Raw genomic sequence first — 13,552 nt, 5'->3', positions numbered from 1 at the left:
AGCTCCAGACGCGGGTACTACAACGGATCTCAATATCATCGCGGCAAGAAAATCTTCCTCCGGATTGATAGGCCAAGAACCAACCGGAGAAATTGCAGGACGGGAGCAAGCCTTATATCTGCGGGTCATTTGGCTTGGTCATCCTTGTCCAACATGCGCGTACTAAGAGACCGCATTCATGCTCTGCCGAAGCGCTTCTATATAACCGTGCAACGTTCAACCCTGGGCGGTTGGTCTAAATGGCAATTGGTCATGTTTCTCTTTTGATCGGGGACTTATATCTTCAGATTTTCTTTTACCTAGCAGCGATCGAGTATGCCGATTCTAGCCATCGGTCAATGACATCTTCGCGATAATCTGGTGGTTACCGAACGACGTCAGTGCCTAGGATGTCTACTTGGAATTCGAGGTGAACTGCCGGACGTCAGTGTGCCTCCAAGATACTCATGCGGGTGCGCGGCAATGCTTTGTTTTCTATTGGGCCTCGATGCTTTGTCATGTCTGGAAGTTCGATTGATGGGAACACTGCTGCCGGAGAAAACAGTCTCATTTGTGACTGGCGACTATTTGACGCGTCTTGGGTGCATATGCTTTTTCTGAGTGACGAGGATGAAAACAAAGTAGATATAAGGAGCCGAAACCCCCAGACAATTGCTTCATTCCCTCAAGTCTGAGGACGCGTCCCTATTGAGTACATCGACAAGATGCGCGCTACATTCTTTGCTACAACCTGGTTGCTGCTTACCGGCCTCAGTGCGCAGTTGCCTCAGAGGCCTTCGGACACTGTTGTTTGTCAAGCCCCAGAGACAACCTCAATTGCCGCTCCAGGTGATGCATCGTACTGGCTGGCAGATATCGAACATCAAGGAGTTGCGGCGTTCAATCCAAACCCGTCAGGATATAAGGTGTTTCGTAATGTCAAAGACTACGGAGCCAAAGGTATATTGCCACTCTCACCTATTGAAGAAACATCTCTGACCGAACAGGTGATGGCCAAACGGACGATACCGAAGCAATCAACCGGGCTATCAGCGATGGCAACCGTGTCTCTCCAGAAAGCCGTCGAACGTCAACCACCACTCCTGCAATTGTCTATTTCCCGGAAGGCACCTATGTCGTGTCAAGGTCCATTGTCGATTACTATTTTACCCAACTTGTTGGCAATCCGAACGCACGTCCTGTTATCAAGGCCACTGCCGCGTTTGAAGGACTGGGTGTGATCGATGGCGATGTATACCAGAACGACGGGAACCAAGGCTGGACATCTACCAATGTGTTTTTCCGACAGATTCGCAACTTTGTGATAGATTTGACTGATATCTCTCCGAATAAGGGAGCGACGGGAATCCATTGGCCAACTGGACAGGCAAGTAGTCTTTTCAACATCAAGATTGTGATGAGTTCCGCTCCAGGGTCGCAGCACCAAGGTCTTTTTATTGAGAATGGTATGTTTTCCAATAGGAGGACGTAGGCAGAGCTAACGTAGTCAGGCTCCGGAACTGTACTTGACGATGTCGAAATCATCGGAGGTCTCTACGGAGCAAACATCGGAAGTCAGCAGTACACAACCCGCAACCTGCGAATCTCCGACTCCGCGACTTGCATCTCCCAGATCTGGAACTGGGGTTGGACATACCAGGGTGTCGAGCTGAACAACTGTGGCACGGCAATTTCCATGGTTAACGGCGGTCCTGGCTCCCAGACTGTTGGCTCTGTTACCGTCATCGACAGCGACATCAAGAACTCCCATGTGTTTGTGGATACTGTATGGCAAGAGTCTCCTTGGAGCAACGGCAGCTTGATCCTGGAGAACGTCGCTCTTGAGAATACCCCAGTCGCAGTCCAAGCCTCGAACAAAACCGTTCTAGAGGGTGGATCTAAGACAATCACTGCCTGGGGTCAGGGCCATAGCTATACTCCGGCTGGACCAAAGAACTTCCAAAGTGCCATGACACCTGGTGACCGGCCTCGCGGTCTGCTCGCCAAAGACTCGAATCGGTACTACACCAAGTCCAAGCCGCAGTACGAGAAATTGCCAGTGTCATCCTTCGTGAGCGTGCGAGACGGTGGCGCCAAGGGAGACGGCTCGACGGATGACACAAAAGCACTGCAATCAGTTATCGACAACGCACGACGAGAGAAAAAAATCGTCTTCTTCGACCAAGGCGTCTACAAGGTTACCAACACCCTCCAGTTCCCGCCAGGTATCCGCATCGTCGGCGAGGCCCTGCCCGTGATCATGGCAAGCGGCGGGCCCTGGACTGACATCAACAAGCCCGTACCTGTCATCCAGATCGGACAACCGGGGGACACGGGCTTCTTCGAATGGTCCGACATGATCGTCAGCACGCAGGGGTCCACTCCCGGTGCCACTCTTATCGAATGGAACCTAGATGCAGAGCAAGGCTCGGGCATGTGGGAAGTGCACACGCGGATTGGCGGATTTGCCGGATCTCAGCTGCAGGTCCCGGACTGTCCAACTGTGTCGCAAGTATCGACCAAGTGCCAGGCGGCGTATATGTCGATGCACATCACGAAGTCAGCAAGGAATGTCTACCTGGAGAACAACTGGTTCTGGACGGCGGATCATGACCTCGATGATCCGCATGACACCCGAGTCTCCGTGTATACAGGACGTGGCTTATTAGTCGAGGGCAAGAATGTGTGGTTGTACGTCTCTCTTGCCCCTGGTGTATCTGGCAATGCTAACATGGCGATAGATACGGAACCTCCTCCGAACACCACTCTCTCTACCAATACCAACTAACAAACACCGACTCCGTCTTCATCGGCTTCGTCCAAACCGAATCCCCCTACTACCAACCCAACCCCGACGCCCCCCACAGCCCCTACAAGCCCAACCCCACCCTCAACGACCCCGACTTCACGCACTGCCTGTCCGGAAACTGCAACTCGTTGGGCTTGCGCCTGCTCAACACGCGCGACACAGTTATCTACGGTGCCGGACTGTACAGTTTCTTCAATAACTATGATACCACATGCTCTGCGAATGATAACAACCAGGTTTGTCAGAGCGAGGTGTTTAGCATTGAGGGGGAGACGAGCGGGTTGGTGGTTTATGCGCTGAGTACGATTGGGACGGAGTGGATGGTTGTGAGGGATGGGGAGGGGGTTGTCAGGGCGGGGGATAATCGGGCGACGTTTGCGGATACGGTTGCTTGGTTCAAGCTGTGAGCTTCTATACCTTGGGAGTTGGTGTACTCCGTAGTTTGAGAAGAATGAATCAACTCGAATCTAGGTTACCCCAGATCATCACGTGCTATCATGTGAGCGACACGCGACACTGGTAGAATACCCCGGATAATCATGAATCAATCACCTAGGATAATACCCCGTCATATGAAAGGCCGCCGGATGTCATACAGACCCCGAGCATAGCATAACGCACAAGCAACGATGATCCCGACTACGCGGAGTGGCCGGGGCCTGGACTGTGGAGCGCGAATTGAATACCTAAACGGGATAATCGAGCGAGTGTGCCCTTTAAAGGACAAAATATGGACGGAGTGCAGATCGGGTTCCCGCAATTTCGTTGCTTGTTGGGGAGCTCCGGTGGTTAGCTGGACTCTTGTGTCGCGTGTCCGGTATACCCGGAATGGCCTGTAGTAACTAGCCGGGCATTTAGCTACGGCAGAATCAAGTAAATTGGCTATTTTACATTCTTAAAAAGTGATCATTTAATTCGTAGAAGTCGAGTGTCCGGGGAATTCTGCACAAACGATGAGATCACAACTCCGGTCGGCATGTGAACCGCGCCCCGTGCCGAGGCCCAACGGACAACTTTCGTGTCCATATATAACCCAGCTCAGCTCCTACCACCCATCTCACTCTCATCTATCCAACTACTGTATTAACAAACAACTCACTACAAACAAACCGCGACAATGACTCTCAAGAACGGTACGCCCCCCCTCTCCCCATTCTATCCGACCATTTCTAACAGAAACGCAATAGACGAATTCCCCTCCTCCGCCGCCTTCGATGTAATCAACGCGACGCTCCAAGCCGACGAAAACGAGCGCAAGGACGCCATCTCCAAGGCCAAGGCCGTCGTCGCTTTTAACATCAAGAACGACGCCGGAAAGGAGGAGGCCTGGCACCTCGATCTCAAGGAGAAGGGTGTTGTCGCTAAGGGGGCTGCTCCGGCTGGAGGGAAGGCTGATGGTACGCCCTTTCAATTAATACACACGGTTACCTGGGATATGGTACTGACGATGAACAGTCACGTTGAACCTCTCCGACAAAGACTTCCAGGACCTGGTCACCGGCAAGGCGAACGCGCAGCGGTTGTTCATGGGCGGCAAGCTGAAGATCCGCGGGAATATCATGAAGGCGACCAAGATGGAGCCTGTGCTTAAGAAGGCGCAGGGCAAGGCCAAGCTCTAAGCTATAGATACCCTATTTATATTTATTCGCGTTTTCGTTACTATACGATTTTTTTTTGTTGGTCAGGTGTAATTTAATTGATTGATTGGTTGACTGGATATACTCCGTCGATATCTCGGATATCGAATATCTCGAATATCTCGAATTTATGGAACATTGATTACCACGAAGGCTTCGCAGCCGCATAGCTTCCCTTCACACTAGCACCGTTGCACTTGCCAGGGACCTTCAGGGCCGCAGACGATCCCCAAGAAGAGGGCACATACCCATCGCGTCTCGCGACAGCAGTCAGGAACGACGCGTAGGACCAGGTGAGATCCGGAGCGGAAACCTGTACGCCAGTGTCGCGGTCGTACTCCTCGGACAGGCCGCCGTCAGCGGGAGTGTACTCCTGCACGACGGACAGGAAACCATCTGCGTAGGTGCGCACCGCGCTGGTGATCTTCTGGTAGGTCGGGGTTGCGCTGGGGTACACGCCGGGCTTGATACCGGGGAGGAGATCCGTGAAGAACGGGAGGGAGAGGTTCGTGATGTGGATAGCGTGCTGGTGGTCCCATTGGTGGAGGGCGTCGTAGAGCATTTCGGCGGAGGCGAGGGTTGCTAGGTACCTGTTCTTGTTAGCTGACAATCTCGACTGGGACAGTTCATTATACGTACCAAGGGTTCCCACCCATGAAGACGTCTTCCGGATATCTTCCCACAGCAACCGCCTTCCCAGCAGTCTTACCCTGGTTAATACCATAGATAGCCCGGAAGCTATCAACGAAAACTTTATGGTTCGACAGCGCGCGCGCAGAGCACGGCTGGAAGGTAACATCGTCGCATCTCGCAGCCGGATCAAAGACATGAATAGCCGTGAGAACCGAGTTGATATCAATACCACTCCGACCCTTGGCGTCGTTCGCCGTGGGGTAGTTCGAAACAATAGCAGTTCCGTTCCAGAACTCCTGCAGATGACACAAGAGCGCCGGCGCAACAGTGCAGCCCTCACAAGTTTGTCCCAGCGCTTTAGCGAAGGTCTGTCCCTCGACAAGAGCTCTGTGATGGACGGCGGTTGTAAAGAACGAAGTTCCATTGACTTCCTCCCACAGATCGAATCCAGTCTGGTTCCAGTACTGGCCCACGTACGCGAGATCATTCCGCACGACAGGCCAGACATTCTGCACAGCCTTGTCGCGCTGGCCCTGCTCAAGGAGATGGTTTCCGTATGCGATAAGAGCAGAAGCGCGCACGGCAGGACCCTCGCGCTGGGGACGGCCCCAGGGACCGGTGTATGCGGTCAAGTTGATGTTGAACTTCGGCTCACCGAGTCCCGAGCCGTCGGAGAGGGTGCCGGAGGGGTTGGTGATCGTTTGGATTTTGGCTTGCGCGGTGATGTACTGCTGGATGAGCGGCTCGAGGGAGGTGTTGCCGGTGAGGAACTCCTGGATCAGGGATTGCATTGTCAAGCCGGAGTCGCGGGTCCAGGTGTAGATGTCTGGCACATGTTAACATTCGTTTTCGTTAAGTGTCAATGTAAGTGGATAACGTACAAGGAGGGTTCGTCTCGGAGTTTCCAGCGATAGAAACACCCGGCGCTGCTCCACGGGACAAGTTGCCATTGGGACCGAAGTTGTTTAGTATACCCTGCAGGGCAATGGGCTTTTCGGCTTCGACGTAGCTGTCGACATCCTGGCGCTTCTGGAAGGAAGCGGGAGATGCCACCGCGCTGGCGATGGCGTTGGCGAAAAAGACGCTCTTGAGTAACATGGCGGAAGGTACTCAGAGAACTGACTGTTTGCTTGCTTGTTGTTTGGAACTTCAACAGCAGGATAGCAACCGTTTATATGAATTGCGATAATAAAGATCGTCTGTTCATACATCATAGCCAACAATACGTACACCGAAACAAATACGGCCATGCCAGGGACAACAGTATCGTGACCAATCGGACTGAGCACGAATGTCGCATGTCAACATCGGGATGCCGAGAATCATACGAGAAGTCTTCAACCGATGACCGTGTGGGAAATGATTGCTGTTCTGGATTTAGAATGTAGACTGTGCCGGTGGGCAATGCCCCATGCTTAACGTTTGTGTCAAGGTGTTTCCACAGCGGGAGGTTTCAGACCCTGATTTCAGCTCCGATAACTCTCCGTTCTTTGCAGCGATGGTTATCCTTGTCTATTACCACGATGGAGATGAATCGAAGTATCGTTCGTGTACTCCATAGCCCAGTATCTGAGCCGCACCTATCCTCTAAATTACTCTCATCAGAATTGAGCCATACATAGGAACTGCCTGACGAGATATACCTTGAACTGCACCAGCTCGATAACTGTGCTCTGCAGGAAATCTGCGCATCGACCCCCGGTGGAGACACCCCACAGCAGTTAAGGTTATTTGGCGGAGCTACGCTGAGCTACTTGGAGGAATCTCGGGGAAATTCTACTATGCAGATTCAACGGTAGCACATACGGAATACTCCGTATCAACGCGCGATTTGAGGACACGGGGTGGTTTGAGGGGGTGGGTATGATGAAGGGACCTTTGGGATTAAGGGGGATGCGATACTCTGCAGCATGGTGTTCAATTTGGTAATTGCTCATTTCGATGAGCGAAGCCCAGTGTCCTGTTTACCTTATCTATCGTACCAAGAGGCCATTTTCCTTACAAGTATAGACACCCGACCTCTAGGAATTGGTGACCTACTCTATTAACAACTATGGCGCTTAAGAAACGAATCTGTGGACATACATACGACCATCAAGCATCATACCATGGCTTCTGATGCAGAACGACCGTTGGGGTAAGTATCGACGAGCCAAGGCCCTCATTAGGAAATGATACACCCAGCCATTCTACCAAATAGGACTAGTGTTCGGGAAGTGCATGGAGTAGCCTCATACTCTTGGCGGTGGATTAAGGTGCCTTTCTAATGTTTCTAATTTGTCCCGACACAGTTGGTGCCGGCTGTGTGATCAGCGCTGACATTTAACTATTCCTTTTTAAGTTATATTGTCGATGTAGGCGCAGATATGAGGCTGATCCTTAAGATGCTAGATAAATTGGAGATGCTGACCCTTAGCAGGATTAAGGAACAGGGAACAGTGTGGCAGTGTAGAAACATTTCCATTCAGGACATTCTCCGAACGTCCTGAAGGATCTATGGGGCTTTGACCCTGAAGCAGTAGCTATTATTTTCTTGCCTGCGTAACAAACATGGTTGAATATAGAACAATGTACAAGAATAGACATAATGTACAATTATCACCTATCCAAATCCAAAAGACCAAAAGTAAGCGTGAAGCTGACCAGCAAAGTATATCGCTCGTACTTAAATCGATGCAAGTATTGGTATGATATTCCCTTCGTTTAAAGATTGCTCTGTACTGAGTGGATGGGACTTAAGTGGCCCGCCAATGATGTACACCATGAAAACGTCCAGCTTAGTAAAAGAGATTGTCTTGATTATGATGCCCCAAGTGTGAGTACACAGGTCAGGTGCCCCTTGAAAAAGCCAAGTGTAACTGGCTGAAATAATGCATCGGAAAGGTCGGCCGAGAGTGCGCCAGAGGCTTCGAGGTTCTTGCTACTGAGACTACATAATGTCAAAGGGGATTTTGAATCCTACCTAACCGGTGGATTTTCCAAAGTAATTATCGGTGAACGGTTAGTGATGGTAAATGGGGATAAGTAATACCACGATCGTCTGAGTGGCAGCGATCCTGACAGAGCTGATGCATTGATAACTCTGTGGTTTCTCCCTTCAGATTGGCAAGATGTGTTGAACCTTTATATGAGTAGCGAAATCGTTGTACAGTTGGTTGCAAAAGCAGTGTCACCCCTAGAGATTTCTTTTTGTCTTCCAGACCCTATGCCAAGGATGCGCTAGTACTCAATAGGAAATCGTACGGATCAATGATATTCCAAAATTACCATGTATTATGCAGTACTGTATTCTAAATGATGTCATGCTAGATCTTTGTATGGTTCCATACGCGTGACCTGCATAGCTGGAAGCTTCCATGAAAACTAGTGCAAACCGTGGAACCATCAAAAGCAATCTTCCCTGGCAAGGCAAACCGTCAACACCTTACCTGTTCCTATCTTGCCCCTGGCACCAATACACACACGCCAGGGCTGTGCAGAACACAGAACTAACCAAGCGGTGTACTGTAATACAAATGACTCTGCTTATTATACTATTTGGCTTGTCAGGAACCAGTACTCTATATTGGATGTGCTCCCTTGTTTGAGAGCTAATGCCAGATGTTATCAACTTTAGGATCCTCGGTGGCATATTTTGCCTGGAGGACATGAGCTCTTACCCCTTGAATGGCGACGTTAGCAATCAAGTGAGCGGATGGGAACAAACTCCCTCGTATGCCCCAACCCCTGGAAACTTCGGCCGCGAGCCAACGCCATCTGTATTTTGCCCCTCCCCCGCCTATACGTACGGTGACCCATCTTTTCCCTCGCATCGACCCGCATCATACTGTCTTGGCTTTCTTGAGTATACTGGACTCAACCGGAGAGGAACACACAATGGGGACACTCCTGAATCTATAGCCTATCTCATTGAGTAGAAGGTGACCCTCAATAATCGCTTCTTGGCAAAAGACACTGAACAAGATCTGGTCTTCAAGCCTAGTGCCTACTGGCAACAGATAAAGGAGAAGGCTGAACGTATTGTGCAACGGAAGAAATCTCGTAACCAACGAGTACGGTCAGATGATACGACCGTTACTGTTGCTGTAAATGAGCGTTCACAGCGCGATTTTACTAAGCATTTTGAAGGCACAGATATTGATTGGACCCCTATAGAGATGCAGCTCCTGCGGTGGGAGAATCTATTTCGTCAGGGCAAGAAGCTCAGACTTTTGGTATCCATTAACTATATAGATGACAGCGCCTTATCTTCATCAAGGACGGACAAAAGAGGCAACACGTCAACAACTAACGGAATGCTTCGTGACCTGCATCATCAGGTGATCGCCGAAGACTTGTCGGGACAACCCCCAATCTGGCGTGATGTATATAAGAAGATGCGCTGCCCTGGACCACCTTGTCACCACGAAGGGCAGTACTGTTGGTTGGATCCAGCGGGCAAAAAGCACTACAAAATGAGAACCCATCATATGAAGGCCTTGGTCAAGTATGTGGAGCAAGGTGGTATCCTGGAAACTCATGACAATGTTCCCGATACGATTCGGGACCAACTATATGCGGAAGAGCGGCAGCGCATGGACAAACGACAGAAATCCCCCAACCCTCCTACTGGATCAATGTATCCCCCAATCAACATAAATGTCGCCCCAACCCAGTCACCTCAGCCGTCAAATAATACCCACGATCGTACCGAGACAACCGCTTTTGGCCAAGCCGACCTAGATATCCCTGGGCCAATTGAAGAAGCAGTGGAAGAATATACTAATTGGCACTTGGAAAAAGTGGATACCGAGAACTTCAAAGAGAATATTTGGAAAGCACGGGATATAGTGCTAGAGAATTGTCTTGACCTTGGTCAGCTCGATAATCCGAAAATTGGCGCTGAATTTTTTGTCAAAGAGGGTGTGAAAATTGGGGTTGCCTGCAGATTTGTAAGCGATACCGGCAAGTGGCTCAAACAGCGCAAAAGGAAGAGGGTTACTGAGGATGACGATTATGAGCCCATCTCGGATTAGGCGTTTATAGCGGAGCCTGAAGGTGCATTGGGTCTAATAACTTTCCAAACCAAACAAATCATGTGACTACGCTATAGAGTGGCCCATCAATTTCTATTTAGGGAGTACATAAGCTTATACACAGTACACAAAATCGATTGTCATAGCTTATCGTTGTTCGAGCCGTGTTTATCGTAAAGCTTGTCGTTTACGAATAGTTGTACCTTGATATTGGAACAATCAACCGTATATTCCCTTGGTGGTTCAATCCAGTACATTACAAGAGGACTAACGAGAAAAATGCGAACCAGCTGATTTTAACTCAGACCTAATTAGGTGACGAAATGGTGGGTTTCGACAGTATACACTTCCTCTGGTTCCCATGCTAGAGCCCTCTTTTCCATTTGACCGAGCTTTAGGCTCACAACCTGTTCCATACACTGACTCTCTTCTTCACTCAGCAATCCAATCCTCTTCGCCCATCGATTTTCCTCGGCAACTGTGCAAGAACCAAAAAACCGATGGTCAAGGTTCTTCCAGAAGATTGTGTCAAAAGCGAAATTCTTTCTCGCTGCGTATGTGACCCAAAAATCACCATTTACCCAGCTCTGTCTCATGGGACCAGAAAGCCTCTGTTCCTGTCTTAACCTGCCCCGTTGAATAGCTGTTTCTTCGCGTTCGGTAAGAACTTTCAGGAATGTCTGTAGACGACTTTCAAATGCCTCTACCCAAGCCTCTATTCCATCTGGCCAATACTCGGGCTGTTCAAGAAGCAACCACCATGGAGGTGCATGAGAAAACTCAACCGGTGCTGCGTATGTAAACTCCCAGTCAATGACACCAACAATCTGCAGGTTTTTGTTGACCAGTACATTTGAGGGCCGAAGATCGTCACACCATATCTTAAAGGGTCCGTGGTCATTTGTAGACTGGGTAAGTCGGCCCTCTCTGGCAAGCTTAGAGAAAAGCTGTCTGGCGACAAGCTTACGCCGGCAATCGTTTGCGGAGTTTACTGCGTCATTTCGTTGATGAGACAAATGTGCACGGTGTAATTCGGCGAGGGCATTAAAATAAGAGGATGTCGTCTTAAATGTGCTGGTTGGCAATGTCGATCGTGGCAGAGTTCCTAGACGTACAAGTTCATTCATACCGATTGATAAAGGTCGGCGTCTGACGTCCCATGTGAAGTCGTCAATCTGGGCAAGGGAGCCGATCCAAGGCAGTGATAACTGTGACAGCTGAAGTAAAATGTCTGCCAGCTGTCCGTATAGCATTTCCAACTTGTCAATGTCGATAGACGGATCGAGGATCGGACGATCTTCAATATTGAGCGTCGGCGTGTTCAATGCTGTACCCAGATCCGTGTCGTGGTCGATGTATTCCATCAAGATAAAAGGGCCTAAATTAAGAGGACTCTCGTTCTTTGTTCCCCAATGCAGGATGAATGGTACTGGGATCGAAGTATACTCCTGAATATACCTGATTACAGCCACTTCATTTCTCACCTTTTCCTCAGCGAACATGGTGGCTCCGGGTTTTGGGAAGCGGATCAGTGCTGAGCCACCATCCTCAAATTTCATCCGAAAGGATACATTGAATGCCCCTGCTCGAGGTTGACATAATTCGCTTGGGACTCCCTTTCGATGCTTGACAATAAAATCGCCGATCGCCCTCAGAGTATCGATTTTGAATAGCTCTGCCACCCAGGCATCTGAGATGGTTTCACTTTGCTCCCAAGCAACATCATCAAAACGCATGCGTTTCTGCATCTTTATTATTGGACGATTTGATATCCGAGAAAGATTACAGACAAGGCAAAATTAAATATAGACATAGATTGAGAGGCGGTATATTGCAAAACTTATAGTCGAGTAAGTGACTGACTGGAGAGAAAATGTAGGTGATGGCTTTCCTCTCTTGACAATCTTGCCCCTGAGATGGGCACTTTTTAGTCTCGCCAATAACTTAATGTTGACTGGAACGCTTAGTTAACTGGTGCTTAGTGCTTACTTTACTATTACTAGCGTAGTAAGATCACGAGTCGGTTCATGTGGATGGCGATAGGGGGTAGGTGTAGCTCTGTCCACTGCTGTTGTTCTGAATGCTCCACTGATGAGACATGCCGCCCGCTTTTGGATGGCCACGAAAGGTTTGCCCCTTCAGGTCCGATCAACTCCACATTGAATGCCATGAGGTATATTACGCATCCCAACCAGATACTACTCTCTAGTCTCGTCTTTATCAACCTAAATCTCACAAGAGCCAGGAATCTGGGTGAATCAACTAACAACTCTCTGGCCATGACCATAGAATGAGTCGACCCTACTCCTACTCCTATATCTCCTCCAGCATGAACTCTCACCCCAAACAATTCCCATTCTCGCAAGAACCGAGTCCAAACCACCCCGTACAGAGAGATACCATGAATCACATTAATCCCAACGGATCCTCCATCCCCCCACTAATAATCCCCACTGGAAACCTCACCATAACAACCCCATTTTCCCCCAAATACTCCGGTCTCGCCCACAACGCCACGCCACGCCACGAGAACGTCTCGACATGATTGTACAGATGAAAGACCGCATCAAACGGTACGCGCCATTTCCACCAGATAGAATCCTCGTCCTCATTGATCTCTGCCATCCCGGGGGTCCCAACCCATTCCTCCTCCGCCTCGCGCTGCAGCTGCTCCCATTCGGACTTGGTCTCGTACCGATGTATTACCACCGTGTTATCGGTGATGGACCGTTCGTCCAGGACGGCGACCCACTTGGAGAAGAGACTAATTGATCGTTCGCGCTCGAGATCGCTGATCCGTTTGCGCGTGTATCGCCGGAGTTCGGTGTCAGGCGTGCTGAGGAATCCGGTTGAGAATGGGTTGATTGGGGGGTTGGAGTTGAAGTTGTCCAGGGTTGTTTGGTCGGGGGTGCGTACGAGACTGAAGATGTTTCTCCCGTGTTCCGGGATACTGCTGTCTTGCATGAGCCGGTTGATTACCTGCTCCGCTCTTGTTAGTGGCGATGGTGGGATGGGAAGGTGGTGGAGTTCACACCGAGGCTGGCACCGGGGCGGTGCAGAAGAGAAGGATTCCAGACATGGTGGTTCTTGTTTAGTGCTGCGTAAGTGTAGGATATAGGGAGGAGTGGGATGGACAGAGCTGAGAAATGGGCGATGGTGGGGGGGGTTCGGGGTTTTACGGTTGCTGAAGTACATTTCGGGTAGAGTGTCACTCGGGGGCGGGGCGGGGGCGAGGCCATCAAGGCCCCAACCCCCGGGGTGTTCGGGGGTAGATGCGGCCCCTGACCCTGTCCCTAGACCTTGGAACAGGTTTTGCCCCAAAACCCCCCAAACCAAGGTCACTGTACTATATTGGGCAACTAGAGACTGCACCATTCCAACCATGGTTAGTTTCAGCAATCCTATATAGAAAAGGATCTACTCCCTACTCTAAAATCCATCTGTTTTTTGTATTCTTCATCATTAAATATGTAATCAAA

The 13,552-nt window shown here is 50.0% G+C and overlaps 7 protein-coding genes across 7 annotated transcripts; 4 read left to right on the top strand and 3 right to left on the bottom strand.

Moving 5' to 3' along the window:
• Nucleotides 1-704: 704 nt before the first annotated feature.
• Nucleotides 705-3,195, top strand: ACHE_10180A (glycoside hydrolase family 55 protein; the record flags this gene model as incomplete). Its single annotated transcript, XM_043276409.1, has 4 exons — nucleotides 705-939; nucleotides 987-1,445; nucleotides 1,491-2,670; nucleotides 2,721-3,195. The coding sequence occupies 4 exons, from the start codon at nucleotides 705-707 to the stop codon at nucleotides 3,193-3,195; spliced, it is 2,349 nt and encodes a 782-aa protein (XP_043131300.1).
• Nucleotides 3,196-3,905: 710 nt separating this feature from the next.
• ACHE_10179A (SCP2 sterol-binding domain-containing protein) lies at nucleotides 3,906-4,407 on the top strand (the record flags this gene model as incomplete). Its single annotated transcript, XM_043276397.1, has 3 exons — nucleotides 3,906-3,921; nucleotides 3,976-4,185; nucleotides 4,244-4,407. 3 exons carry the CDS (start codon nucleotides 3,906-3,908, stop codon nucleotides 4,405-4,407), a joined length of 390 nt encoding a protein of 129 aa, XP_043131299.1.
• Nucleotides 4,408-4,567: 160 nt separating this feature from the next.
• ACHE_10178S (glycoside hydrolase family 15 protein) lies at nucleotides 4,568-6,156 on the bottom strand (the record flags this gene model as incomplete). The annotated part of the gene is made up of 3 exons (XM_043276386.1): nucleotides 4,568-5,015; nucleotides 5,065-5,884; nucleotides 5,940-6,156. The coding sequence occupies 3 exons, from the start codon at nucleotides 6,154-6,156 to the stop codon at nucleotides 4,568-4,570; spliced, it is 1,485 nt and encodes a 494-aa protein (XP_043131298.1).
• Nucleotides 6,157-8,651: 2,495 nt separating this feature from the next.
• ACHE_10177A (uncharacterized protein) lies at nucleotides 8,652-8,975 on the top strand (the record flags this gene model as incomplete). Its single annotated transcript, XM_043276375.1, has 1 exon — nucleotides 8,652-8,975. The coding sequence occupies one exon, from the start codon at nucleotides 8,652-8,654 to the stop codon at nucleotides 8,973-8,975; it is 324 nt and encodes a 107-aa protein (XP_043131297.1).
• Nucleotides 8,976-9,512: 537 nt separating this feature from the next.
• Nucleotides 9,513-10,073, top strand: ACHE_10176A (uncharacterized protein; the record flags this gene model as incomplete). The annotated part of the gene is made up of 1 exon (XM_043276364.1): nucleotides 9,513-10,073. The coding sequence occupies one exon, from the start codon at nucleotides 9,513-9,515 to the stop codon at nucleotides 10,071-10,073; it is 561 nt and encodes a 186-aa protein (XP_043131296.1).
• A 311-nt stretch (nucleotides 10,074-10,384) lies between these two features.
• ACHE_10175S (phosphotransferase family protein) lies at nucleotides 10,385-11,821 on the bottom strand (the record flags this gene model as incomplete). Its single annotated transcript, XM_043276353.1, has 1 exon — nucleotides 10,385-11,821. One exon carries the CDS (start codon nucleotides 11,819-11,821, stop codon nucleotides 10,385-10,387), a length of 1,437 nt encoding a protein of 478 aa, XP_043131295.1.
• A 658-nt stretch (nucleotides 11,822-12,479) lies between these two features.
• Nucleotides 12,480-13,152, bottom strand: ACHE_10174S (uncharacterized protein; the record flags this gene model as incomplete). The annotated part of the gene is made up of 2 exons (XM_043276342.1): nucleotides 12,480-13,052; nucleotides 13,108-13,152. The coding sequence occupies 2 exons, from the start codon at nucleotides 13,150-13,152 to the stop codon at nucleotides 12,480-12,482; spliced, it is 618 nt and encodes a 205-aa protein (XP_043131294.1).
• Nucleotides 13,153-13,552: the final 400 nt, after the last annotated feature.

Source organism: Aspergillus chevalieri, chromosome 1, assembly GCF_016861735.1.
Source record: "Aspergillus chevalieri M1 DNA, chromosome 1, nearly complete sequence".
Classification (NCBI taxonomy): domain Eukaryota; kingdom Fungi; phylum Ascomycota; class Eurotiomycetes; order Eurotiales; family Aspergillaceae; genus Aspergillus; species Aspergillus chevalieri.
The sequence above is the reverse complement of the archived record's forward strand: the minus strand, read 5'-3'. Positions and strand labels throughout refer to the sequence as shown.